Here is a 26,740-nt window from a genome sequence, read left to right on the forward strand (position 1 = left end):
CTGATCCAGATACTAGATTTACGAATGGACTACTTGTAGTTCGATGTCATTCATCTCCAGACAAACATGCCATTGCTGCCGGCTGGTTAGTTTCACTTTCACCCTTACGTAGCCTTCATGTGTTTACTGACTTCGCTGAGACAAACAAAAATGAAACGCCTGTCAATCAATGCTCAACATTTAGGCTCAATTTAACAACAAACACCAAGCATGATTATGGTGCAATAATATAGTCTTATTGTATAAATATATATTAGTATAAAACACACATTTATCTTACATTTTTGTACTGTTTAAGACACATTTATATAATTCAAATCCAAAATGTTGCATACACAAAATGAATTACAGAAGGTGCATATCATTTTAATAAATTATTTTTAATACACGTTGACAGGAGAGACAAGTGAGGATAAACGCTTAAATTAAACATAGTCAACATTCATTTTCATGTTTTCTGGTAATCATTTCAGCTTCTTCTGTATTTTCACATTGTAGTGTTGATCATTCATTGTAACATTCAACCTGATTCTCATTTATTACTGCCTGACAGATTATTTATGCTACTGTCCACTGACATGGTTTTAAAACTACTGTCTGCCAATTTTTGCGCTCTGTACATCTTAACATGCACATATTTACATCAGTTAAATCAAAACGTTTTTCGGGGGAGCAAAGCCAAGAAGCCCCCTACGAGCTCAGTTTTCCGACATCTGTGTTTCTAAAACCCTTATGTGCTGCCATGCATGTAAGAATTTGGCGAGCTCCATTGTTGCACCATCTATAACTCAATGAATAAAACAGTTTAGCGTCCAGTTACTTAACCTATGAGGATCCAGTGTTAACATATAATTGATCAAACTTACCCATGATGAGTACAGTTTGTGTGCAATATTGCAGTTTTGGGTAAGTGAAATAGTTTTGTATGTTTTTATTGCTGTACTGCTACTTTAAGTTAAGGATGCAAATACTCCTTTCACCACTACTGGTGGTCCATAATATAAAATGGAAATATGAAATCATTATCAGGACTCATTGCTGACAGTGCCCTCCATCTCCATTATGTTTGCTGTTTTTCTCTGCCGTAACAAATCTATAACTTACAAATACATCTATCTGAAAATGTGGTCATGGTTGGGTTCCCATTATAGAAAAAATAAACATTTGTTGTCGATGTAAGATTAGATAGAGCATAAGTGCTCTGCTCCCTCCAGCTCTCTGGGCGGTATGGAGCATATTTTCCTCCCTCCACCAAAATCAGGTCATGCTGATAGCTTATTTTTTCTGCTACTGGCCATATCGAGCCGGGCTACGATGCTTTCGCATGGGTCTTAGTTCATCTCACTGTGAAGTGATTAACAGATATTTACATGCATGAGTTGAATAACAGACAAGTAACACTCGGGAGCTGAGATTGAATAGGTTGACATTTAATGAGGAATGTGTAACAGCTTCGAAAACAAAAAAAAATGTTTGAAGACATTTTTTTTCTCTCTCTCTCTCTCTCTCTTGTTGTGTTTGTCGCTTTGGAAAAGGGCAGTTATGACCGGTTCACAGTTTCTGGCCACTCATTCAAGTAGGTCAATCATCAGCAAGTCTTGGTTGCTCGATGAGTGTCACAGACTTTTCCCAGCAGGCTGTGTGTCATGCTGATCTTTTGATTAGCCTGACTGTATCAGTGGATTATCAGAGAAATGAGCTCAGTTGTCTCCACGGAAGATTTATGAGGCAGCCCACACACGGCACACATTATTGATAAACCTGGCAGGGCAGAAATATGCATATAAAGTTACTGACTATATAAACACAGGCTCAAATTGCTTCTATGCAGTGGCTGTGGTGTCAAAAACAGGTCCTGTTAGAGCGTTTAGCCAGTAGCTGCCGTTGTTTGGCTCCCTGCCTCAGAGCCGTGGTCTCCAGCAGCACAATGACTGGCTCTGACTCTCCCCAGGTGCCAGGCTCACTTTGATCCCGTCCCAGTGGTGCTCTTCATTGAACAGGCCATCGTCGCAGAGCATCATTTGTTTGACAAGGAAAGCACCTGCCTCATCAATATTTATATTGTCCTATAAACGGTGTGGGGGAATATGATTTAGAACATCGTGTATGCATCCGTTGAGTTAAGTGTTTGGCTCGATGGTCGAACCTTGGCTGCAAGTTGTGCGCGTGTTAATATTTGAACACGTTTTTATGAGCAGGGCTATATAGCTGCAGTGTTAAAGTTCACGTCACACATACAGTATAGTGTAACCTCATGCATTTCTAATTGTGAGGCACAATTAGCTTTGCTCAGAGTATAGCCTCGGCAATGAAAAATGACATTTGTCAAACAAGTCAGTCAATATGAAGTTAATATTATTCAACTGAGCCCTTTTCCTAAGAAAACTCTCACATATTTACAGATGTCTACTGTAAAATAAAGTCATTACACATGTTACTGCAGTAATATGTTACTATTAATGAACAGCAGATACTGTGGACACAAGTAAAAAATCTGTCTCTGTCCTCAAAACTATGCTTCTACGAACCTGATGATTCTTTAGACTAGGTGAAGGGTCAAGTGTTACTTCCTTTTCAGGCTAACCATTAAAAACACATTAATTCATCTAATTAATACATGGCAACAAAGTGTAGTTTTTTTGCTACTGTAAAGCTGACATTTATGGAGATACATAGTTTCTCCAAAGCAAACTAACATGCTAAAACATTGTGGAACAGTGCAGGTAGAGAAGGGCCACAAAGTCAGAGAAATGACTCAGCAGTGTCAGCAGTATGAACCGAAAGCTTATTTATGTTATCTGTCATGAGCTACTGGTCATACCAGACCAAATAAAACTGTGGAGGAAAGACCACTGAGGGTATTTAATTGAGCAAGAGTGCGTATTGTTTCTTATGAATTTAACTTCTCATTAGCTAAAAAAATTATGTGTTATTTAATCTTTTCAAGTTACAAGGTTCACTTTAAATAAATAAGAATAATGACGGGAAATCATGCCAATGACTCAAACAACAGACTTATGAAGTTAACCTAATGGAACATATCTCTTTTAATTTATCTGAATCATGTACTTATACTTTTCATATATATATTTTGTCTAGTTCTGATATTTTTAGTGGGTATTATTATTTGTTACTCATCTTACTGTGTTAGTGTTTAAAGACTTGCCTGTTAGGTTGCCTCATATACATTTGTTGAGAAAAATCCATAAGGTTAAGGTGTTCAAAATGAGATTTTAAGATTATGTGATAACACATGACCTGTCTTGGTTAATATTGGTTCAAATTCTCGGATAAATTTACAATTAATCACATTACCAAAAGCCAAGCAATACGTTGTAAATCTGAGGTTTTTAAGGGGCCCATATGGGTATGGGGCATCAGGCAGTTTCACATGTTGTTGTTGCTAATCCAATCTTAAATCTATGTTGAAATGTTTTCTAAACTCAAAAAAGGACAAAAACCGAGAATAGTTGGTCCCTCTTATCCTATTCATGCTTATCAATACAAATAAAGACTGAGAAATGGTTCATATCCCTGACTGCCAATTTAGATAGATGATCTTCTCCCATAATTACTGAAATACAACACACACCTTTGCAGAGCTCTCAAACCAGCCCACGAAGCAGTTGTCTTTACAGAAGCTGTCCAGAACGGACACCAGGTCTCTGTCCCGTCCTTTCATGTCACATTTGTTTGCCAGCAGGACAGCAGGGACTGGACGTCCGCTGTCGAGACAGACTTTGCTGTCCAGGTCCCGCTTCCACTCTGAGACGGCTTCCAAGGTTGAGCTGTTTGTAATGTCAAAGACCACGACTGCTCCCATTGCCCCTTTGTAGTACACTCTGGACATCTTCCTAAACCTCTCCTGGCCTTCAGAGGAAGAGAAAATAAATCCGTGTGATTTATGCTTCACCACAGCTTGTGCTCAAATCTGACTCCAAGGACAATTATTTCATTTTTCATAGCTTTGTTATTTGGCAAAAGGCTTACTGTTTTTTTTATTTTAAGTTGGCCCATGTACACTGTCGGTAATGCTAGTGCTTGTTTATCAGTCTGTGATTTGAATTATCATATAAAATTGAACTATAGCCTTAATGTCATGTTACGTGACCGACGACAATCATTTTAGTTTTTAGAAAAGATTGCATAAAATGGCAGCAAGTTTCCAATCACTGAAAACTGTAATTTAGCAGATTGGAAGTATACTGGATTTTTGTTAAAGTCATATAGACAACAATAGAGACTAGATGGCAGGTGTTGCTTACCTTAAAAGGCCTTTATTGGGTATTATCTACTAACAAAATGTGTTGTGGTTATTTACAGTAGATTTTAGGGATTAAATATCTCTCTCAGCTGTCAGTCTACAACTATTAAAATTGAAATCAATATAAAACACTAATTTTCAAATTAATAGATTTAAATATCATATATAACTGCAGTTTTTTAAATCTGTTTTCACCGAAATTGTACATTTCTAGGGCACTGTCATCATTGTCATCAGGTCTATTATCAGCCTACATTTTGGCTTTAAAAGGCAAACACAGTAACATACTTTATAATCTTGACACACTCACCTCCAATATCCCAAAGATGCAGTCTCACCACAGTCTTGGCATCCCATTCAATAGTCTTCAGAGCAAAGTCAACTCCAATAGTTGCTTTGTATGTTTCATTAAAGCGTTGGTTTACATAACGCGAGATAATGCTGCTTTTCCCAACGCCTACATCACCAATGACTAAAACTTTAAGCAGCTTGTCTTCACAAAATGTAACTGAACTCCGTGCCATGTTGTGGTCGACCTGAATGAAAGCAGCTGAAATAATCTATTTCTTAAACCATCGCAGAAACTTGGTCTGCTTCAGCTTTATAAACATGAGCCCACAAGAATACTGCCAAGGTTTCAAATAATCAGCATTTACTGCAGGTGTCTCAACCCTACCCGTCCTCTTTGCGATAACTTATTGAAATTCTTCCTTCAAACCAAAGCCATAAATCGTTGACCTTTGATACGAAACAGTTATTGCAGTAGGCAAGGCCAAGACCACAGAGCCAGCTGATGTTTAACCATGAAAACACGAGACAAAAGCATAAAAAATATTTAATTTACCCCAATTAAACATGTGTCCTATTAGATATTAAATATGTGTATATATCAGGCCGCAAGAAGCTTATTCCAAATATTACTAATTGTTACAGTAGAACTTCATCACATAATACATATTTAATAAGCTCTTAAATATTCAGGAAATTGATTGGTGTACACAACCAATCACACAACAGAATCAGATAGAGCTAGTTAATTATTTCTAATACTGACACGGATATAGATATCTGAATATCAAAATATGATGCACAATTCATACATTCACAAAACATATGATAACGTTTGTTCATTTATCTTATGCATAAATCTATACAATTATGAAATCAGACGTCTAATTATAAAAGATACAAATTCGAAACTGGTTAACTTGCATTTCGAGACCATAGAAATGAGATAAATGTACAAAAGAAAGACAAAATCTTACTGAAAATGTGGCACTTGAACTTGTCCTCTGCTACATTCGTGACACAGTCAGTGCACTTGCCTGGCTGTACTGTATCAATCAAAAATTCACAGATAATTGCGTTTCTTCCAACAAGAAATCACGTTAACATGTCGACTTTTATACCTCAACATTTTTGTTCTGCTCTCCTAGGTCAAAACAAAAGTTCAACATTTTGGGAAACGCACTTAGTTTCTTTCTTGCACAAAGTTAGAAAAGAGGATTGATACCAGCCACACGTCTGTACACTTAATATGAAGCTTCCACTAGCAGTTAGCATAGCTTAGCATAAAGACTGGAAACAGGGGGGGACAAAGCTAGCCTCGCTCTGTTTTAAGGTCACGAAATCTGCCCGCAAGCACAAAGCTCATTCATTAATTCCATGTTTGTTTAATCCATACAAAAAGTGTAAAAATTATCATGAATTGTCATCCTTGAAAAGAGGTAAGCTAGCTGTTTCCCCTTTATGCTAAATTAAGCTAATGGCTGCTAGCTGGAATTGATCTCATTGAACTCTCTTTAAGAAAGCAAATAAGTATATTTTCCTAAATGTCAAAATATTCCTTTAAACCACTCCATTTCCATCCCTGATGAAGCACAAAACACTCAATATGCAACACAAAATATATTCCAAAAAATTATGTTGACAAATAACATTGTTTTTCCTTACATACAACGTATATTCACAAATAAGTTACCCTGCTTAAAATCAGCAAACTCATATGCTTGTTATGTCACCTATATTTCTCCAATAAATCTATTTATATTAATAGAGTGTACATACAGACAATCTTGGTTGTTTGTCTCATAAGCACAAAATCTATTTTATCCTAAAAGCTAAATATATGTTTGTAATAGGCAAATTCTTCCGCTCTTGTAAACAACATCTAAAGGATTATTTTTAAATGTGGCGCCCTGTTGTTCATCCTTATCATGTAACAGCTATCAATTATAGAGTGAGAAATGACTTGGCAGACCACATAATGACTTTTTCTCTTATACTATATCAACAAATATCATTAGAAACTTGAAAATATAGTACAACTGGTAATACCTAGTGCGCACCCTCACAGAGTTGAGGAGCTTTGCTTGAAGTCTCTGAGGATGACAGAGGCATATGTCACATTTGTTGGACTGCACAAAATCGACTCAGACACCGGCGAATTGGGAAAAGGGCTCACTGGAGGAGCAGCGCAATCTCGGAAAGGTGACGGGGGCATCAGAGCCAGAGAGTCCTCCAACGCTAATTTGACCTCGACCAAGTTCTCCTCGTCGTGAATCTGGGCGTTGTTGTACATGTAGCCGTGGAGAAGGCCAAACTGCTCGCTCTCCATCTCCTCCTCCTCCTCCTCCTCTAAAGGGGAGTTGGGCTCCTCATCGAACAGGTCCATGTGCAGAGGCAGGACCGGGTCGTGCTGGATGAGGTGGGCCTGGTGGTACACAGGCATGCCACCGCTCACAGCCTCAGGCATGCTAATCATATCATTAAGTTCAGGTATGCTGAATCTATCAACAACCATCTTCTCCTGCAGGTGGTCCATGATGACGTGTTGGGGGATAATGCAGTTTGGCCGCAGATGCTGAGGTGCATAGAGCTCCACCTCCTCCACGGCTTTCATCAGTCCAAAGGCAGGAATTTGTCCATGGGGCATCATGGGCGGAGTGATTGGGGGGTTGTATCTGATAAGGTCACTCTCGTCCTCCTCGGCCACATTGTACAAGGTCTTAGTGCTGAGGTCTGAGAAGTCCAGGGCCCTGCTTTGGAAGGTATTAGTTAAGGGTTTGATGACAGCCATCTGATTGGAACCTGCTTCCTGTCTTCTCACATGCACTGACAGTCTGTGCCACGTGTGATCCCCCTTTGGAGGATGTCTTGCACCTGGTTCAGACCATGACACAGACTTTCCATTAGAACTATGAACAAAATAAAGATGGCTGTTACTTCACCGGAACCCACAAAAAGTGGAGGCACAAAAAGCAATTTTGGTTCAAATAATTATCTAGTTTTAAAAATGTGAAATATATGAATCATGTTGTGCGTAATATTCCAGGGTATCTGCAGGTCATAGAAGCTTTAAAAAGCTAGGAAGAACATTGACCCATAATGGGCAAGTGTTGATTTTAGCAACGTCTTAAACGAAAGTGTGTAAATACACGATATGTATACAGACACATGAATTAATTCATGAATTAATTATTTTTCATCTAATCAGCCAAATGCTGCTCATCAGGCATCAGGTTGCATTATTTAATTAATTATCTCATTGGGAATTATTGCTATATATTGCTGGAAATAACTTAAAAAAGAGAATATATATTATTCTATGCCAAGTGTTTTCTTTCATGCTTCGGCTGTCATGAATGTAAAAACAGGCGTTTGAATTTAAGCCTATGTGATATCAAAAATACCTTAAAAAAGGTCCTACATTTAATTTGGTGAACCCTGCAGAAACCCTGTAATCTATATTAGTGATCTAACTTGTCATCCCTTAGCACACAGAGATGCTTGTTTTAATTTTACCAACAGTTCAAAGGTTAAAATGGCTGTGTGAATTGAGCACTGACCTATATCCGTCACACTTTACAACAGGTGTCCCTATGAAAGTAAGTACAGTAAGACATCAGGTTCCCTTTTGAGAGGGAAGTACAGTAAAACCAGCATCCCTGAGGTGCCTCAGGAGCAGGACTCACAGACTCAATTAAAGAACGTACCTGCCGTTTCCAGTGTTCTTCTTCCTCTTGAACATGTTGAGCAGGCTGTTGCTTCGGTAGGCAATTTTGCCGTCGCCGACGTGCATGCGCACTGCATCAGAGGTGGTGAAGGCGCTGCGCACATTCCGCTCAGGTTTGGCGATGATGATGTACATCTTTGGGGTGAACATGCAGCCCAAAGCTACGGTCACACTGAGGCTCACAGAGAAAGATGTGGTGATGATCTTGTAGTTGCTGCCGAAGTAGATTGGCACAAACGCCAGCCATATTATACACGTGGTGTACATGGTGAAGGCGATGTATTTGGCCTCATTGAAATTGGCAGGGACGTTGCGGGTCTTGAAGGCATAGTAAGTGCAGCTCATGATAAGCAAGCCGTTGTAGCCCAGAGGGGCCACGACACCCACGTTGCTGGTGTTGCAGATGAGGAAGACCTCTCTGATGCTCGGGTAGGACTTGATGGGTTCAGGGGGCTCCATGATGATGAGGGTGACCTCCAAGGTGAGCTGGGCACCGATCAGGATGGAGGCAATGACCAGTTGAGCCCAAGCACTCATGAACCTTGGTTTCCTGGTGCAGATCTTCTTCTTGCTGCCCGCCAGAATACGGGCGATGCGGTTGGTTTTGGTTACCAGGGCGGAGTAGCACATGGCAGCTGAGAGTCCGACTAGCAGCCTCTGGAGGTAGCAGGAGAACACGGTGGGACGGGCGATGAGGGTGAAGGGACACAGATAGCCCAGGAAGATCCCTGCGAGGATGATGTAGCAGAGCTCCCGGCTGGAGGATTTGACCACTGGCGTGTCCCGGTATAGGACGAAGATGAAGGCAACAAATGAGGTTACCAGGATGCCCAGGCAGGAGAAAACCACCTGGATAATGGACTCTGGGTTGCTCCACTCCAGGTAGCGCAGGGGAATCGTCTCACAGCCTGAAAAGGATAAAAACATGACAATATAAACTGCCCAAATACACTAAAAGCAGCTCATAAAACTTTAATAATTTCAGCATCAGCTTTGTGGTTAGATTTCTGATTATCTAGAGAAAAATGCCTGAATGAAAGGTAATTTTGAGAAGAATGATATTAATAGTTTAATAAGGTGTTATTGTAGGGACATTCAAAATGAATCAAATACATTTTAGCCTGAGAACATACAGTAAGTCTCAAAGTAGGTTTTTAGCTCAACTATAAATAAATCCTTTTTCTTCTCTGCCATGGCCGGGCTGGGCTGCAGCCAGCAGAGGAGGGGGCCAATGCAGCAGGACAAAGTAAATCATTGCATTTTTCAAGGATCCAAATAAGACCTTCTTTCTGCTTCATGTCTAGGGCACACTTTCAATATCTACTTTATGTTGTTTTATTTATTTATTGTAGGGCGGCAGGAGGGCTGGGGTTGGAATACAGCACAAGAATAATTTTCATGTCATCCCTGTGCGCCACATTTTCTCGTTTATATGTGTACCTAAAGGTCTTGTAGTAAAAATAATATATATATATATATATATATTCAAAACAGCATGGAGGCTGGATGATCCTATTAAGAAAGTGTCTTGTCTTTGAACAGCACAGAAGGCCTTTGAAAGTGGGCCAGAAGAAGAGTGGTAAGTGAAGTAGGGCTGCTGTCGGATAAAATGGTGAAGATGATGAATGGCTCTCAGGTGTCATGGGAAAGCAATGAAAATAGGACAGAACAGGTTTGTGAAATAGTGCTGCAAAAAATCTTAGCAGGACAAACTGTACGGTGGGGGGAGGAGGGGAGAAAAAGCTTGGAGGAACTTAACTTTCTACAGAGCCTCTAATAAGAATCTCCTCTTGTCTCTGAAAACATCAATCATGCAACAGGAACTCAGCCTGTGGCCACTGAAGTTACCTAAATTCATCTAAATGTATATGCGAAAATTGCACCGCAGCAAAATCGTCTGTTCTAATCAGATGAGGCTCATTGTGAAGGATGAATGTTGCAGAAAAATTACATTTTGGATATTTAAAGCAACAGTTAGACATGTTGGGAAATATGTTTATTTACTTTGATGCTGCGCATTAAAAAGATTGAATCCACTCTCGTATCTGTATGGTAGAAATGAAGCTTCAGCCGATTAGCTTAGCTTAGCATAAAGAAACAAGCGGGAAAACACTAGCTGGGCTCTGTCCCACATTTATCTGCTTTCCAGCACCTCTTAAGTTCACTAAGTAACATGCAAAATGTTATTTGTTTAATTTGTACAAAAAAGGAACAAAAAAATGTGATTTTATTGGGGTGTTATGTGCCAAACTGATTCTTGGCTGGCGGGTGAAGTCTTGTTTCCATTGTGAGGTTGGTAACCAGTGAAGCCTCCAGGAAGTTGCACATAACAGACTTAAAACCACAAATTATCAATTTTACACTCTGGTTATTGTACAGATTAAACAGACAAGTATAACATGTTAATTAGTGAGAGTTAGAGATGCTGGTAGGGGGTCATTGTTGGGCAGAGCCAGGCTAGCCGATTCCCTCTGATTCCAGTGTTTATGTTAAGCTATGCTAACTGACAGCTGGCTGCAGCCTTATATTTAACAAACCATTATGGTGGTATCAATCTTCTCATCTTACTCCTGGGGAAAAACACATGTGCATTTTTTCCTCAATGTCAAACTCATTCTTTAAAAGAAAACCTCTTACAGTTACAGTGCTCCAAGCAGGTGAGAGTCTACGGCGTTACGTAAAGGGAGAGTAATGAGTACCAGCCTACCTTCCAGTTCTTCGTCTGGCCACCAGCCCAGGTCACAGGCCTTGCACGTGAACTCGTCCTGGACGACCTCGTTGTCCTTACAGGCGGTGCAGATCCAGCAGCAGCTCACTTCTCCCTTCCTGATCACCTGGTCGACAAAGAAGGTAGAAACATTTTAAATAACTTTCTTCAGGTACTTATCTCTACCCTGAGTTGGTTTCAGTGTAGGGAGTCCCACTGTTTGTGAATATTTAAATAATTGTTTGCAACACAAAACTAAAGATAGATATAGTTATAAAGCATTCATAATGACTGTTGAGTTGCCAGGTTGTAATAAACTCCCTTTGAGTAGTTAAATCATTTGAGCATTTCTATTTCTAGCAAAAGGGCTGCAGATGATCTGGACAAAAAAACATTAATTAATATCTCATTAATACTTAAAGCTGCAGACTTGAAATTAGAAAGTGAACGTGTTTAATGGGTTATTAGTTATTAATGGAACATTTCTAACCTAATCATAACCAAAAGGATAAACATTAGCCAATTTGTTTGTTTACAACCTGGCAACCCAGCATTTGTTCTTATAATTGGCTTAATACTGATCGACTAAGTATTGAATTAGTAAATGTAAATGTAAAATGTATATCCATTAATAAAGCCATTAGTTAAAACAAAATAATTGTAGTCCTCATATACAGTAACTCCAATGCAATGATTGAGGCTACAATACAGATGTTCAGAGGTAACGTGTAGTGACAATTTGTCTGAAGCAGGACCGTATCTAAAGGATTTGTCCCTCACCTTGATCTCTCCTTTGGAGCAGGGCTCACTGCAGACGGAGCGGACCATGTCACTGCGGTTCATATGCATCATTTCATCATCCAGACTGAGCGCGTCCTCATGCCAGGAGCCGATGTTGATGTAGTCAAAAACACCTGGCTCCACATGCTGGAAGTTCATAATCTCGTACCTGATGGTGGATAGAAAGAATTAGAGGAAGACGTGAGTTAACACTGTAACACTGATGCTGAATCAAGTCTTAACAGGGAAATAAAGGAAGTTTTACTGCCACTTAGCACAAAGACAGCATATTGTATCAGCAGGGGGCCTGTCAGGCTCTTGATCAATACTTGGGATTAAGGGATTATTTTGCCAGCTGCTGATATGTCTTTCATCTCTTGCTCTCTGGATTGCAATAAAAAAACCCTGCTGGAATTTCAAAGCACTCCCAGACTCACTTGACGATGCAATTGCAGTTGCTAACTGGTGAACGTAGCTGGATACAAGCTACTGAAACTATTGCTATGTATGTTCAAAACAAGCAGGATTATTAACCGGAGGTTTAAGCGTATGTATTATAGAGGTGGCCGGACAAGAGCAACCTTTAAAATGATTTAATAAAAATTGTTCTCTATATGAACTTTGTGCACATCATATTTGCACTGACTGCTGTGAAGGTTATTTTGGATGCTGTATAATAAATTTGGGGTGCTGTATATTCAGATTTGGCTTATATATTGTGTGTCATTTTAGAAAAGAAAATCAGTTTTATCAGTTTTAGTGTTCCAATTTGCCAAGAATTAATCTATTTCTTGCAACAAGAAAACACTGCTAATTCAATCTAGACCAAAGATATAAGACACTAAATTGACTTAATAAAACACTCAATTCAGAGCGTACAATATGATGTTTATTACGCTTCAGGTCAGCCAAGTAGATAGAACAAAACTATAAACATAGCAATTCAAATTACACTTATTATTGGCTTCTAAAATAGTTTTTTTTATTGTTGATTTTTCATCTGATTCTCAACAGTGTTTGATAAATCAAATGAAACACAATTTTCATATAATTTACACTATTCTGAAATGTGCTATTCTGCAAAAGAGGCACTTTTATTTTTTGTGATTTAAAGTTTAAAGTAAAAAAAGTAAAAGGGCGCTGGCCCTTTAAAGTTTAAAGGACTAGTGTGTAGGATCGGGCGCCATCCAGGTGTTAAGTTGCAGATTGCAACCATGTGAAAGATGTAGGAGAACTACAGTGGCCAACATGAAAACTTAAAAAATGGGAATGGCCCTATCTAGAGCCGGTGTTTAATTTGTCTGTTCTGGGCTACTGCAGAAACATAGCGGCTCTGTGAAGTGGACTCGCTCCATATGTAGATATAAATGGCTCATTCTAAGTTAACGAGAAAACAATTCTTATTTTCAGGTGATTAAACACAAAAGAAAACACACTTAATATAATATTCAATTTCTGCCAAAAAGATCCCCCTAAATAGTACAAACTGGTCCTTTAAATGCCTGACTTTTACTTTTATATCTACAGTATCTAACAATCTCTACGTCTTCCACAACTTATAGTATCTAGAGTTACGTATAGGAAGCTCGTTTTTACCTCCCAGGTGAGTCGCCGTTCTCGTCAAACCATATATCCTTTCCAGAAACACCCGTGAAGGACGTCTTGAGCAGGAAGTCCAGCAAGTGGCTGCCATCAACGGGCTTCATGTTCTCACAGAGCCCCACATGACCGGGGCAGAGAACCGTATGCATGTCATGCAGCCCGTGGGCCATGGCGTAGATGGCGTTGATGACGAAGCCCATCTTGCTGTCTTGAACATAGTTGTCCTCCAGACTTTCGTAACCTGCCCAAACATAAAGCAACTGTAAGGGTTCTTCTCAAGGACAGTTCTTCAAAGGGAAAGCCTTACAGGAGGGGCTTCATTGCTGCAAGCGGTAGCATATTATGCGTTATACTATCAGAATAGTGTCTAAATTTCAGGTGTGTCTAGCGTGATGCAACATATTACAAAGCAGTGATAGGGTGCTCACAGACACATTCTTGTTATTATTCTCTGAACACAGGCAGCGAGCTACACGACTCTTCGCCTCAGTGGGAGACTGCTTTAAAAGAACTGGAAGCCTCAGAAAATGGCTTCAAAGAAACCTTGTTACCATGGCAAGACTTTTCATTTCTGCATTCAGGAGTATAGGCTTCAATTAGAGTTGGTCTGAAATACCGAGCCACTGACATCGTGTGTCGTCAAGCAGAAAAACAAACCAACTGTTCTCACTTGTTTAGTGTTTAGTGTTTAGGATCCGTTGTCCTCTGTTCGTATTGTTTCTCCTTGGACAAACACGATGAGGGAATGAGACAAACAGTGTGTGAGGTTCAAGCACACCCTATCAGTTCAGTGTAATGCAAGCTAGAAGCAGAGGAAGCAGGGTTTTTTTTGTTGCTTTGTGTTAAAAGTAACATGTCAACTTCGTGTTCTTTTCAAAGAGCTGCATCATGCATTTAATATGTTTTGGTGAAACAGAGGAACAGGTACGTAGGTTTAGCAGCTCCTGAAGCTGGAGATGCTGGGGTTTTTTTTAACCTTTGTTTGATGTGAAAACATCAAGTCTTGGAGAATCAGCACTTGGTAGGAATGCAACAACTATTTAAATATTTCTTTCTGCTAAATAATTACCTTTAAACCCTTGTTTAATTTAGAATAATCCTCACTTGTACATTTAGAGCATTTATTTTTTTACAAAAGGATCACACTAGGAAGCATATTTTCACATCAGCACTTTATACTAAATATCCAGCGCCTATGAATTTACATCTATAAAAGTAAAATGATGCTCTTGTTGGCTTCACCCGACAGTCTCTTTCCCCCGAAACCCAAACTCCCTGTTTCATATATTCCCTTGAATTTTTTCCTACAAGGGAATATATGAGATTAAGTGTTCGGTCTGACTACGGTTTAATATATTTAATTGATGATGCAAGAATACTTTACTACAAACCCAAAATGTGATTCAAGTAAGTGAAACTCAATGAGCAAGATTATTGTTACACTGTCAGCAGTCTTCAAAGCCTGTGTATTCAAAAAGTATTTTTGTTTCTCGGCAACTCAGATTAGTTTGAATTACCCTTTGTTTGCCCTTCTATGATTTTTTGGGGATATTCTTTTGGAATAATAGGAGTAAATTAATTGTTGTTAAATTATTATATATATAGTTATAATAATATTTTTTTAATACAAGAAATTGTATTGATATTATTATCATTATCTCATTATTTACTTGTTGTTATGAGTTGAGGCACAAGTATCTTAATGTTTTTATTCTTAAATTGTACAGAGGATTTTATTTTCAAATAACACAAGTAAACAGTGTTATTTTTTTATGCCTTGTGTTTGTGTGTTTGTGTGTGTGTGTGTTTGTGTTTTAACAAACAGCCAGATGGCCAATTTTCCACCTATGTGGACAATAAAGTTGTAATGTTTTAGTTGATGCAGATCCAGATATAAAAAACAAATAATGTTTTCTATTACATATTAAATAACGTGTTTAAAGGATTGCTCAGGCAGGGCAGAAAGATATTCTCATTTCTAGTAGCATAATTTGTCATTTACAGTGTCAGCTGCTACATTTGTCGTTTTTCTCTGAACTCCGTGTGAGCATTCACACACTGCACAAATCAACATTTAACTGTGTGATAGACCCGGCCGACAGGCTTTATGAGAATCATCCATTACCTGTGTGTTTTTCTCACCACTCGTTCTAAATCAAGTGATGATCGTTAAAAACGGACTGCTGGGAAAACGACTGCCTGAGCAGACAAACACATAAACAGTAAATTCAATCGGGTAGCAGCTGGGTGAGCGTCCGATGGGAGCTGCTGGTGATGACCTAGTTTAACAGCTCCTTGGCTTTGACACTCGCCTCACTCGCTGAGCTGCGTGAGCCTCAGTCATGATGCAGTGATGTCACCATGTCAGCATGCAAGCAATTCCAGTCAGCTTTTTAAGTTCAGTAAAGACAACGGAACCTTTTATGTCCAAATATGATTAAAACTGCAATACAATGGCTCTAAAATACATGTTATCTGTTAGGAATATGGCTTCTAGTTCTGTGGCTACATGCAACTCAAGCCGGATCAGCCAGTTACCATCTCACTCAAATGTTATTGGGCTGTTTAAAAAAAAAGGGGTGTGAGGGCACAAAGTGAGAGTAAATCAAAATTGGGCTCTCATTGCAGTGTAAACAACAAATAAAAACATCCCAATAGCTTCATATATTAGAGGTTTACTGAGATTAATAGTATGTTTAGAGAGAAGGAAGAATATAAACTGTCTACCAAAAAGGTCACATCATGTGATAAAACCTTAATATCAGTCAACCTCTACGTATATTGCCAAAGTGAGGAGCATTATGATTCCATTCAGAGGGATTCACTCACCGTCTTGGAGTTCTACACCAATAAAATAAATAAAAAATATCAGTAATAAAATTAAAACAATAGAAGGAACAAGGAAGCAAACAATAACTATTTCCACTAATGAGGCACAAATAGGTATTCTAATAACTGCTATCAAAATATGATGCGTCGTAGGAATGAATACAAGCTTTGGGTATGTGCATAATAAAGAAGACAGGCTCTATTCTCGTAAATAATGTGCAAACGCTGCAAAGGAATAAATGATTAAAACAACTGCAGAAAGTGAAGTGCAATGGCAAAAACAAATTCACTTGAAGAACCCTGAGAGCTGTCTACTGAAAAAGAAATCAAATGTTTTGTGTTTTTCGCTGCATGCATCATTTTTATATTTACGTTTATCAATATGATGAATTTGAAATAACTTAAAAAAAGGATTTTATAAATACTGAATTGAACAGCATTAACCTGGTACATTAAGATTGAAAACGTAAATATATCTATAGATATATTTGTAAAAGAATGCAAAAAATATATTTTGGAAACATGCTTGTTGAGCATTGTTTCGAGAAAAAACAAGTACTTAAGTTAAATGCTTTAATTCTTATCCTTTGTAAAATAAAAGGATTTAATTTACCTAGATCATCATCCTCTGTAAAGGAAAGTGTCCCAGAAATGAACAATGTGAAAAAAAATATGTGTTATTGGATTGACTTAGAGAGAAATCTACCCTCTGGCAGTCTAATTCATAATTTAAGAATGTGTTCTAGTTTACAGGGCCTTTTGGCTTCGTCCTCTGGACCTTGCACACATCAGAACAGTTCAAAAAGACAAGCAGATGTGCACGCTGGCGTACAAATGTAAACCAGAAAAAACTGCAGGGAACATCATAATTGCCTGACGAATTGTTTAGCTACCTGAGCAGTTTCGTGCATAATTCAGGTTCTCCAGCGGGTGACCGGGAAGGCGGCACTGGAAGCGGTACTGCCAGAACTCGGGGAACCACGGGTTGCGGGTGTTGGTGCTGAGCTTGAGCTTCAGGAAGTAGTCATCGAAGGAGGAGACCTCGTCAGACTGCAGCTTCACTGTGATGCCGCCCACGGCCTCCTGTTCGTATCCCTCCACCACCTCGACCCGGTCGGCCCAGCCGTCACTGCAGGGAGAGCAACACACTGCAAATAGTACTACTGCATGGAACTAGCACCAGTTTGTCTCTCATGCATTACAATTTCCATTTGAGCACCAGGGCTAAACTTCTGTTTTCTGAAAACAAACTGATGACCTTTGAGGAACCTAGAAGGTCATTCACAGTGAATTTTCTTTTTGAAGGAAAAAAATTGGAGAACTGTCAAAGATTTTGGTTTTACATGGATTTTCTAAACCAGTTAAATAAATAGAAATAATGCATAGAACTGCATAATTGTCAAGATTAACACGTTCTGAAAAGTTAGAAGTTTTGAGAAACGAGAGACTGAAGCTCTAACAGCTATTAGCAACTTTAGATATGAACAATTTATGATCCTTGCTGTTGACCTTGTTTACATTTTTGGCATTTATTTGTATTCTGGATATCTGTTTATTGATATTTTTATTTCCACTCTTTACATTTCCACTCTTTCCTTGCAACTGCTGCACAACAATTTCACTCAAGACAAATAAAGATACAGCTATCTTATTTAAAGTCAAATAATATGAATCCTTTGGCTGCAAACACGTTCTTAAAATTATATAACAAGTAACAAACAGCAGTCTGCATCTGACAAAAGGAGAACTGTTGTTTTATGATGCAGGTGAAGCTCCAGAAGTCTGTGACGGTGTTGTGTTTGAAGCTACATGGAGCCTCACTAACAAGCCTCACACTGAATCCTGCAGAAACCTCTGACTTTGTTTCCCTTTCAGCCTTCCCGCTGAGGGGCGTGGAGTGTTCAATGTACTTGCCGAACCAAGAAAAAAGAAAAAAAAAGCCTCCCCACTCCACAGACACAATCACAAGTCTGATGAGAATTCACAGCTTAGTACTGTAGCGGCACAATCTGCCCAAGAGAGAAACGAGTTCCCACCCTCCACACAGACTCCTCAGTGTGGTTCTTTTCTCTCCGATGTTCATAATTTGTATTTATAGTGTGTATGCTTGTCTTTTTGAATATCAATACTGCATTGAATCCTCTCACAAAAGAACAGGCTGATGAGACAAATGCTTTGTTTGACATCAATAAAAATAAAAAAATCCCTTCATTTGAGTTGCAAAACGCATCTTGAGTGTTTATCTCAGCAGTGTGGGATGAAAATCCATGATGCATATATTTAAAAACTGAACTTGCATGAGGGAGAAATGAAGGAGGAGAACAGGAGAGATGAATAGCATTTCAAAGATGATTTGGCCTGAAAACAATTCCCTAGAATGCGGCAACGCACTGAATATAATAAAACAATACACATACTTTTTTCTGTCCACTCAACTTGAATCCTCACTTATATAGATATTCGCAGATTGACAGTTCAATTCAGTATGAAAAAGCCTGACAAAATGAATAAACTTCTAACATGAAAAAGGCTGTCAATCTTGCAATGCAATCTTCGTTACTTCACATATAAATGAATCATTTGCATCTAGTTTTAGGACTGTAGCATTGCTATGGTAACGCTGTGGTTTTGACTGAAATATATCTTAACAACTATTTGATTTATTTACATTAAATTTAGCACGTACATTAACAGTCTCTAGAAAACGGTGATGATATCTTCGTTTATCCCCTGATGGTGAATATAACGTCTACTCATTATTGTGTGTGATTGTATTTATTTTATGTTTATTTGTAAAGCAACACGTATATAACATGACCCAATGCTAATTGGCACCTCAGCATGTTAGCATTGTAACACTGAGTATGTTAGAATACTGACAATGTAGCATTATCCAGCTATTAAGGTATATTTATCTCAAATGCTGCCTCACATGCTTTTTCATCCTGCAAAGACACAAATACATTTCTGGCAAAACAACAAATCTTTGTATTCAAAACAGAATCACTCTGAGACACTGAATACTGCACAAAATACACTTCATCCGTAGAGCAAAAAATATCAGTCACCAGCCTTCAAAAACCAACATTTGGCAAAATAAATCCAAAGCCAACTGCACGTTTGGCTTGGCTGGCACTTCAAGAATAAACTGACAATGGCCGTCCAGTGTGACAGTATCAACAGTACCTGGCCATCTGCTTCTCAGCATCACACTCCCTGCAGTCCAACACTCTGAGCGCCAAAAATCTACAGCCCTGACGTCAACACACGCGCATACTGTACATCATCATATTCATTAATAATTTAATTTGTGGGAAGGGAGATGTTGTCGCAAGACATTATTGAAAGTAGTAGCAGAGTATTTATCTCAACTGAATTGTGTTTTATGAAATGAACAAAGAAGAAGATAAGTTAAAAGCAAAACAGATGAACTGTTTGTCAAGCAAAGGATCATAAAACTGATATATTCTTTGATCTTTTCACCCGAGAATCGATCAAATGAGTCGTCTGTTGTTTGAGATGTGTGGGATCTGTTTTGTGTGAGAACAGCCATTTCTTTCATCGTGCTCACAGCAGAAGACGGATGGCTGATGACCAGCACCTCAGGCATTTCCCTCAACTGGCCCACTGCACAGGGCTGCATGTGTTCACTTACTGCATCGCTCTAAAAAAACATTTTTCTTTTTCAGTAGTCTCCTTGACCCAGAAAAAAAACACACGCCCTCCTTATTTTTCCGTGGAGACTTTAGCATGAGTGCAAATTCAAGTGGAAGGGGTGAGAGCGAGTTTAAACTCTTTTCATACGTGCATTTCATAATTTGGGCTGAAAGGAAGGTTTTTTTGACTCTTCTCATCAGCCTTTGAGAATAAAGTAGCCACGAATTAATGAACCGCTCTCAGTAAATGAACCGTAGCTTTTATAAAAGCCTATTTCAGGTACTGCAGCTTCTCCTAACAGGACCCGAGGTGAGCTGAGACTCCACAAAGAGGGAATGTCTGGTATAAGTGCTGATATGAGCTTTGATGTTCACGGCTCCTCATTCCCCAGCTTATGCTGGAGGTGCTGTCCCATATTAGCCCATCCCGCCTGTGATCTGACAGGGAGAGGGAGAGCTCGCTGCATGGATGCATTATTCATTACTGAGCCTGACTCAAAGCATCTTCTGCTTTCAGAGGAACTCTACTCCCAGAAGGAAAAAGGAATATTTCCATATAGTTCCATATGAACTTTGTGTATACCATCCATCCTGAGCGGCGGAAAATATAATAGCATCCGTATTTTCCTGACAGGATAATGGCGTAATTTTACTGGAAAAATGTTCTATTACACGTTTTAGTGTGTTTAAATTATTGTTAATAATGTCATATTATTATTATTATTATTATTATTATTATTATTATTATTATTATTATTATTATTGTATTAATCTATCTTGTAAATTGTAATATTTTTTGTATATAAACAAATTACGTAACCTTAACGAATATAATGTATAATTTTTTTTATGAATTGGTACATTCAAAAGCTCCAGAACAGATACTTAATGGACTTTGAAGTAAGAATGTTTTGTCAACTTTTGTTTCCAAGGACAAAGGACATCTCAACTTAAGAGCAATTCTGGAGGGAAAGTCCTTTAAATGCTCAGATATCTCAACTCCATCTGCTGGGGAAGATCATGTGATACTACTGAAAGCTCCAAACAGCAGCTAAAAGGACCCTGTGATAAGATTGTCTCGTAAACTACATTTATCTTCATTATCTCCACAAATATCATGTCAAAAAACGAGGCACAAATAGCTGAAGTTATGACAAGAAAAGGTATCATTTTAAGTTACGGGGATACAATAATTATACACTCATATAGTACGAAAGAAAGATCAAAACAGCTGCTTAATGCACCTTCCAAGGTCAAAAATATATTTTTTTGTAAGAAAACACGGACAGACGCCATCTCTTCTTGTTCTTGTTTCTTCCACCTTCCTGGATGGGAAAGTCACAATCTTTTTTTTTTAATCGAGCATGGAATCAATTATTTTCGTATACGAGGATCTTGAAAAATACTTTTAAAACAGCGGTAAATGTAAAACAACCTGCTGAATTTTTCAGAGAACACCGAGTATTTATATTTTGGTAAAACCTTCTAGCTCTATGTCTCAAATGTAATGGGAGAGGCACAAACTGTGATCTTGAAACTGAAGGATAACAGGTCTACAAGATTTTGGTTCATCATGGATTTTCAATGATGAAACAAACAAAAACTAAAAAACTGGCTCTCACAGCTATTGAGATATGAGCAACTTATGCCAAAAATATAAACAAGGGTAACGTTAAGGATCATGTGTATTGGTTTATTCACAATTTAATTTACCCTCTTTATATTTGCACACTTCCCTTATTTGTACTGCAACTGTTGCACAACAATTTCACTTAAGATAAATAAAGTTGAATCTCTTATCTCTTTTGAAGTCAAATAATATGAATCCTTTGGCTGCAAATGAATTGTAGACATTGTTTAACAAGTAACAAACAGCAGTCTGCATCTGGCAAAAAGGAAAACTGTTGTTTTATGATGCAGGTGAAGCTCCAGAAGTCTGTGACGGTGTTGTGTTTGAAGCTACAAGCAGCCTCACTAACAAGCCTCACACTGAATCCTGCAGAAACCTCTGACTTTGTTTCCCTTTCAGCCTTCCCACTGAGGGGGCGTGGAGTGCTCACTGTACTCACAAACAAGAAAAACGAAAGTCCACAGAGACATTCACAAATCCCGTGAGAGTTTCTTACTTAATCTTTCAGTTTGCCTGTTCATTATTGTGCTGACTGAGTTTTAATTCCCTTAAAACCTCTCAAACACGAGTGCCCCACTTGCGCACATCGCAACAAACACCAAATAAGGACATGCGGTTAAACATGTAGCAACATATTCATCCTGTGTAGCCGGAACATGACAACAAACTTGGCTATAAGCTCATGATAACCATTTTTACTAAAAATAAATTAAATTCTAACACAAAGCAAATAAAAGAGCACACAGCAAAAACAGGCTAACAGTGCATGCACACATAGGGGTGATAACGTTAGCGATTTGTCCACTTCATGCTACCTGCAAAAACGATATAATTCTGAAAGCTGAGACATCGACCAAAACTCACTGAGCCAACAGCTGAAGCAGAGAAAAAATAAACATCACTTGAAACAGCCATAACCATAAAATGAGCTGTTTTACGATAAAAGCAAATCAACGCTTCTAATGTCTACTACGATGTTTCGTGATAGTTTTTAAGGGGATTATAGCCATCTGTATTTATTTGCATGACATGGAGGAGCAATTTGACTCTGCCTCCAGCATCGAGTGACCTTTCCTCATCCTTCCATGGGATAACAGATCGTATGTCTCTAACTGGTGGATGAATCATTGTACTGCACACATCGTAAAGGCATTGCCAGTCAATACTGCATGGAGCGGTCCAAATAGACCAATGGGTTACGTTGTTCTTTTTAATGGGAACATGTTTGACAAATTTTCCCAAAAATGGGATTAATACCTATAGTGACATCTAAATTAAATGAGCTTTCTTCATTTACTTGAGAAAATTCAAATGGCACTGCTCTGCTTTACTTTATTAGCATCAGTCTGTGCACAGGTAATGGACATCAAAACAGGAGATTCAACGTCTGCTTTTCCCTCAGAATCATTTTTCTGGATATAATAATTATAAGGTACAATTATACAAGACAGTCTAACACTCCAGAACAGCTTTTAAATGGACCTTTTGATCAAATTGTTTGGTCAACTGCTATTTCCAAGGTCAAGAATAAACTTTCAATGTCATAAATGTTTTAAAAATCCTCAAAGTGCTTGGAAAACTAACGATATTGAGATTGTCAAATATAATTATATTAATTATTGACACAGATGGTATTTATCCATGTGGCACACATAGCTCTTTCTGTTTATTTTAATCTTTCTGTTTACTTCTCCTGATGATTATTGTGTTGGAGGAGTTTCCTGACAATTAAAATCTTCTCAAAAGACACTGTAGACTTAAAAAAATAAACAACAATGATTTTCATCATTCTTGTTTGAAAACTTTTCATCCCAAATAATTTAATAAAGAAAAACAACCTGACGGACAAAAACAGGAACTCCCGTGGGGGAAAGAACCGCTAACAAACCTGCCAATTAGGACGAACTCTCCGGCTACTCCGAGCCGCCTCATGGCCGCCAGCAGCCCTCGGACCGTCATGCCTTCACAGAAGCAGACAACCACTCTGGCTTTAGGCAGACGCTCACGCAGCTTCCTCAGCAGCCTGTCAAAGTGCTTCTCCCCGGCGTTGCTGTAGATCTTGTCAGAGTGGGCGATGCACAGGCCGTCCTGCGAGGCGAGCTCTTTGAACACCTCCATCCCGCTCTCGCCGTAGTTACCTGAGAGAGAGCAGAGGAGCTGTTAGGTGGGGTTCATTCAGGAGAGAATCAATGGGGTTTGTGATTCACAGGTTCTGCTGTATTCAGCATCCCAGTTGTTTAGACATCAAACATGGTCTTTTTTTTTTAAACCACAATTATTTAAGGACGGTCGACTTGGACAAAACATCTCTTCCTTTTCAAGAGGCCCAATGTGTCCCCAGACTTCTTTCAATTGAATCAAGAGCATTTCAACTAGAACAAACGGGGTTAAAGTGACCTCTACAGCCATAACTGAATATGAGTGGAGCACTCTTCACTGATAAGATAAACCATCAATAATTTACCTCAAGAAGTGATTTAAAAAGCTTCAGTATTTAGGCTGAATTCTGTCTGATATATATATATATATAGAGAGAGAGCATTTATCAATTGAATTGCCTAAAGCACACAGAGATGTTTATCACAGTAAACAAAGAAGGCTTGCCAGGATTTTTATCAGCTGTTATGCATCTCACTTTGTGTTCTTGTTCAACACTGTGGGTGGAATCTTAATTTTAGAATTGATGTGCTTTTGAAATGTATTTTGCAGAATATTAATTGTTAATGCTATTTAAAATGTGTTGTATAGAATGTAAATTAGATTTTTCAAACGAGAAACAACAATGTGTAGAAAGATGACCTATTGTAAATTAGCCTGAACTGATAATTAAATACAAATAGAAAAACAGATTTTTATGCAAATTAAATGCAGGTTGCAACAAAGGCTGAAAATCTTAATTATTTTCTTAATCTTTTAATGTATTCATTGTTTTTGTCTATACAATGTCATAAAATACTGAAAGATTTCCATCACATGGTCCCCAAAGTAAAAGCTTAAAAATCGTTGATTTTAATTGACCAACAATCCAAAACCCCAAAATTGTTAGTTTACTTTGAGATAAAACAGAGTAAAGCCTCATATTCTAACATTTTAGATCCTGAAACAGAGAATGTTTGACACAATTGCATGAAAAACCACTCACACTGTAAATCGGGTGATTGAATAATTGCTGGTATTTTTTAAGCTATAGTTGCAACAGTAGGTGATACCTGCAGGAGCAACAAAGTTAAACTCCTTCTGGAAAAACTGAAGATGAAGAGAAAAGAGCAAAAACATTATTTTGTGTCTATATGCAATGCGGCTTCCTGGACTTCGATGCATAAAAAGGACGTCTACAGTCCAAACAAAAGAGCACAGAGAACCATTTTCTCTTTCATCCTCCTAAAATTGAACATCCATTCATACAAATATCATAATGAGCCTCACAAAGGAGTTCACAACTGTCTGCAGCCACCTGCTGTGAAAACATTTGTCTACAAACGTCATTCACACAACAAAACAAAACATTGATTAAATCAGTGCTGAGCTAGCAGAGGCGGTTATGAGCTCCTGCCTCTGAGCGGCATGTCTTTCTAAGATGGACCACCTTGTCTTTAATTTCCTGTTTGCAGGAAATAACGCCCAAAAGACAGGACTGTTGATTCATTAGAGGTGAAAGATCCAAGACTGAGAGCATTTTGTTTTGAGTCTCAACATGTCTGCAGCGGGCCAGGGGCTAACAGCTAACGGTGCTAAGAGCGCTAACAGTGCAAACAGCGCTAACAGTGCAAACTATTGTGAAAGTGCTGACTGAGCTAACAGGGTTTACCTGAGGAGAAAGCTTGTGTTCAAAACTAGATGTGTGTGTCAGCGAGGGTCAAAGAAAGGGGCAATAGAGTTGCATCATGGGAGATGTCGGAACCATTTTTTTGGAGCTTGACACTTAAAGTTAGGACCCTTTTTGCTACTTCAATTTTGGCAATTCTCTTTTTAATATGACCCTTGTGAGTCCTCCAACTTTATGTCAGTGCCGTACTAAATCAAATGAACTTACCCTCTGTGTGCACTGCAGACACATAGGTCCAGTTGTACCGTTTGACGATATCCAGCAGGGCCCTGGCCTGAAGGGTGTCTGAGGGCACCACCCTGAGGAAGTACTTAAACAACGTCTTGTCACTGAGGTCGATGCTGGTAGCAGAATAGGCGATCTGTGGGATGTTGAACAGCTGCAGGAGGTTTTGCACTTGAATTGCAACCGAGCTGGATCCGGGCCCGATGACCCCCGCGATGGGCTTCTTGGTCGACGGAGGCTGACTGGAGGGCACCCCCTCGATGCACCACCTGGAGCCGTCCTTGTCGTCCCGGATGGAGATGAGAGAGTCCCGTATGAACTCGATGCTCTGCTCCAGGGCCACCGAGGAATGCCAGCAGGAGTCCCTGATCTCACAGCCCAGGGTGATGTTGGGTAACAGGTTCGGGTCCGAGTTAATCCGGTCCAAGGCGTGGAACATGGCCTCCACTCTCTGGATGCCGTACTGCTCACGGACCTCTCCACATTTCCTCTCTGCCACCTTCTCAGCCGATGGTTGGTGGTGAACAGAGAAGAGGGCACCGATTATAATATCCCCGTCCATCCTGGCCACCAGGCGGGAGGCAGAGCTCGGCACCGCTGACCTCTCATACTTGGCTCTAGACAACACAAACGCCCCGAACAGTAGAATGCTAATGGCAGTCAGGTTAATCATATTCGACATTGTGCCACAGGTCCTGAATGCAGAATCATGTCCACTTTGCCATAATGGAGGTCCATCAATCCACGTTTAGATAAAATGGAAATGAACTCAGCTGCTTCTCCTTCAGATTGCAAACCTGTATGAGAGATGTGGAGCATTAATTATTGATTTTCACCACAATAAAGTCGATAAGCCTTCATATCAAACATTGTCTGATTCCAGATTCTCAAATTTGAACTAGATTGAATTATTTTCTTTGTTATCTACGACAGTAAACTGTCTATTTTTGTGTTTTAACTGTTGGTCGGACAAAACAGGTCATTTGAATATGTCACATTCAGCTTTCTTTTTTTTTTTTTCTACTCGTAAAAAGATTATGGGTGAAGTAAAGATCATTTAAATGAATTGGTAATTAAAATGATCCATTAATGTGACTCAAATAACCAATGTTTCACTGGGCCACCACACACAGACATACATCTAAAAATTGAAAATTCATAACACCTCCCTCATCTGTCACAAATAATACATGAAATCATACATTA

General features: G+C 38.9%; 2 protein-coding genes across 2 annotated transcripts; both read right to left on the minus strand.

Annotated features, from left to right (window-relative positions):
- Positions 1-1,901: 1,901 nt before the first annotated feature.
- rab32b (RAB32b, member RAS oncogene family) lies at positions 1,902-4,788 on the minus strand. The gene is made up of 3 exons (XM_054614514.1): positions 4,575-4,788; positions 3,593-3,870; positions 1,902-2,066 (listed from the first exon to the last, which is right to left on the minus strand). The coding sequence occupies exons 1-3, from the start codon at positions 4,786-4,788 to the stop codon at positions 1,902-1,904; spliced, it is 657 nt and encodes a 218-aa protein (XP_054470489.1).
- A 1,826-nt stretch (positions 4,789-6,614) lies between these two features.
- On the minus strand, positions 6,615-26,261 carry grm1b (glutamate receptor, metabotropic 1b). The gene is made up of 10 exons (XM_054613953.1): positions 25,517-26,261; positions 23,372-23,621; positions 17,091-17,326; positions 16,811-16,825; positions 16,198-16,209; positions 13,363-13,609; positions 11,767-11,935; positions 10,987-11,113; positions 8,260-9,187; positions 6,615-7,461 (listed from the first exon to the last, which is right to left on the minus strand). The coding sequence occupies exons 1-10, from the start codon at positions 26,214-26,216 to the stop codon at positions 6,615-6,617; spliced, it is 3,531 nt and encodes a 1,176-aa protein (XP_054469928.1). The 5' UTR covers positions 26,217-26,261.
- Between the last annotated feature and the right edge of the window lie 479 nt (positions 26,262-26,740).

This window comes from Anoplopoma fimbria, chromosome 15 (genome assembly GCF_027596085.1).
Source record: "Anoplopoma fimbria isolate UVic2021 breed Golden Eagle Sablefish chromosome 15, Afim_UVic_2022, whole genome shotgun sequence".
NCBI lineage: Eukaryota > Metazoa > Chordata > Actinopteri > Perciformes > Anoplopomatidae > Anoplopoma > Anoplopoma fimbria.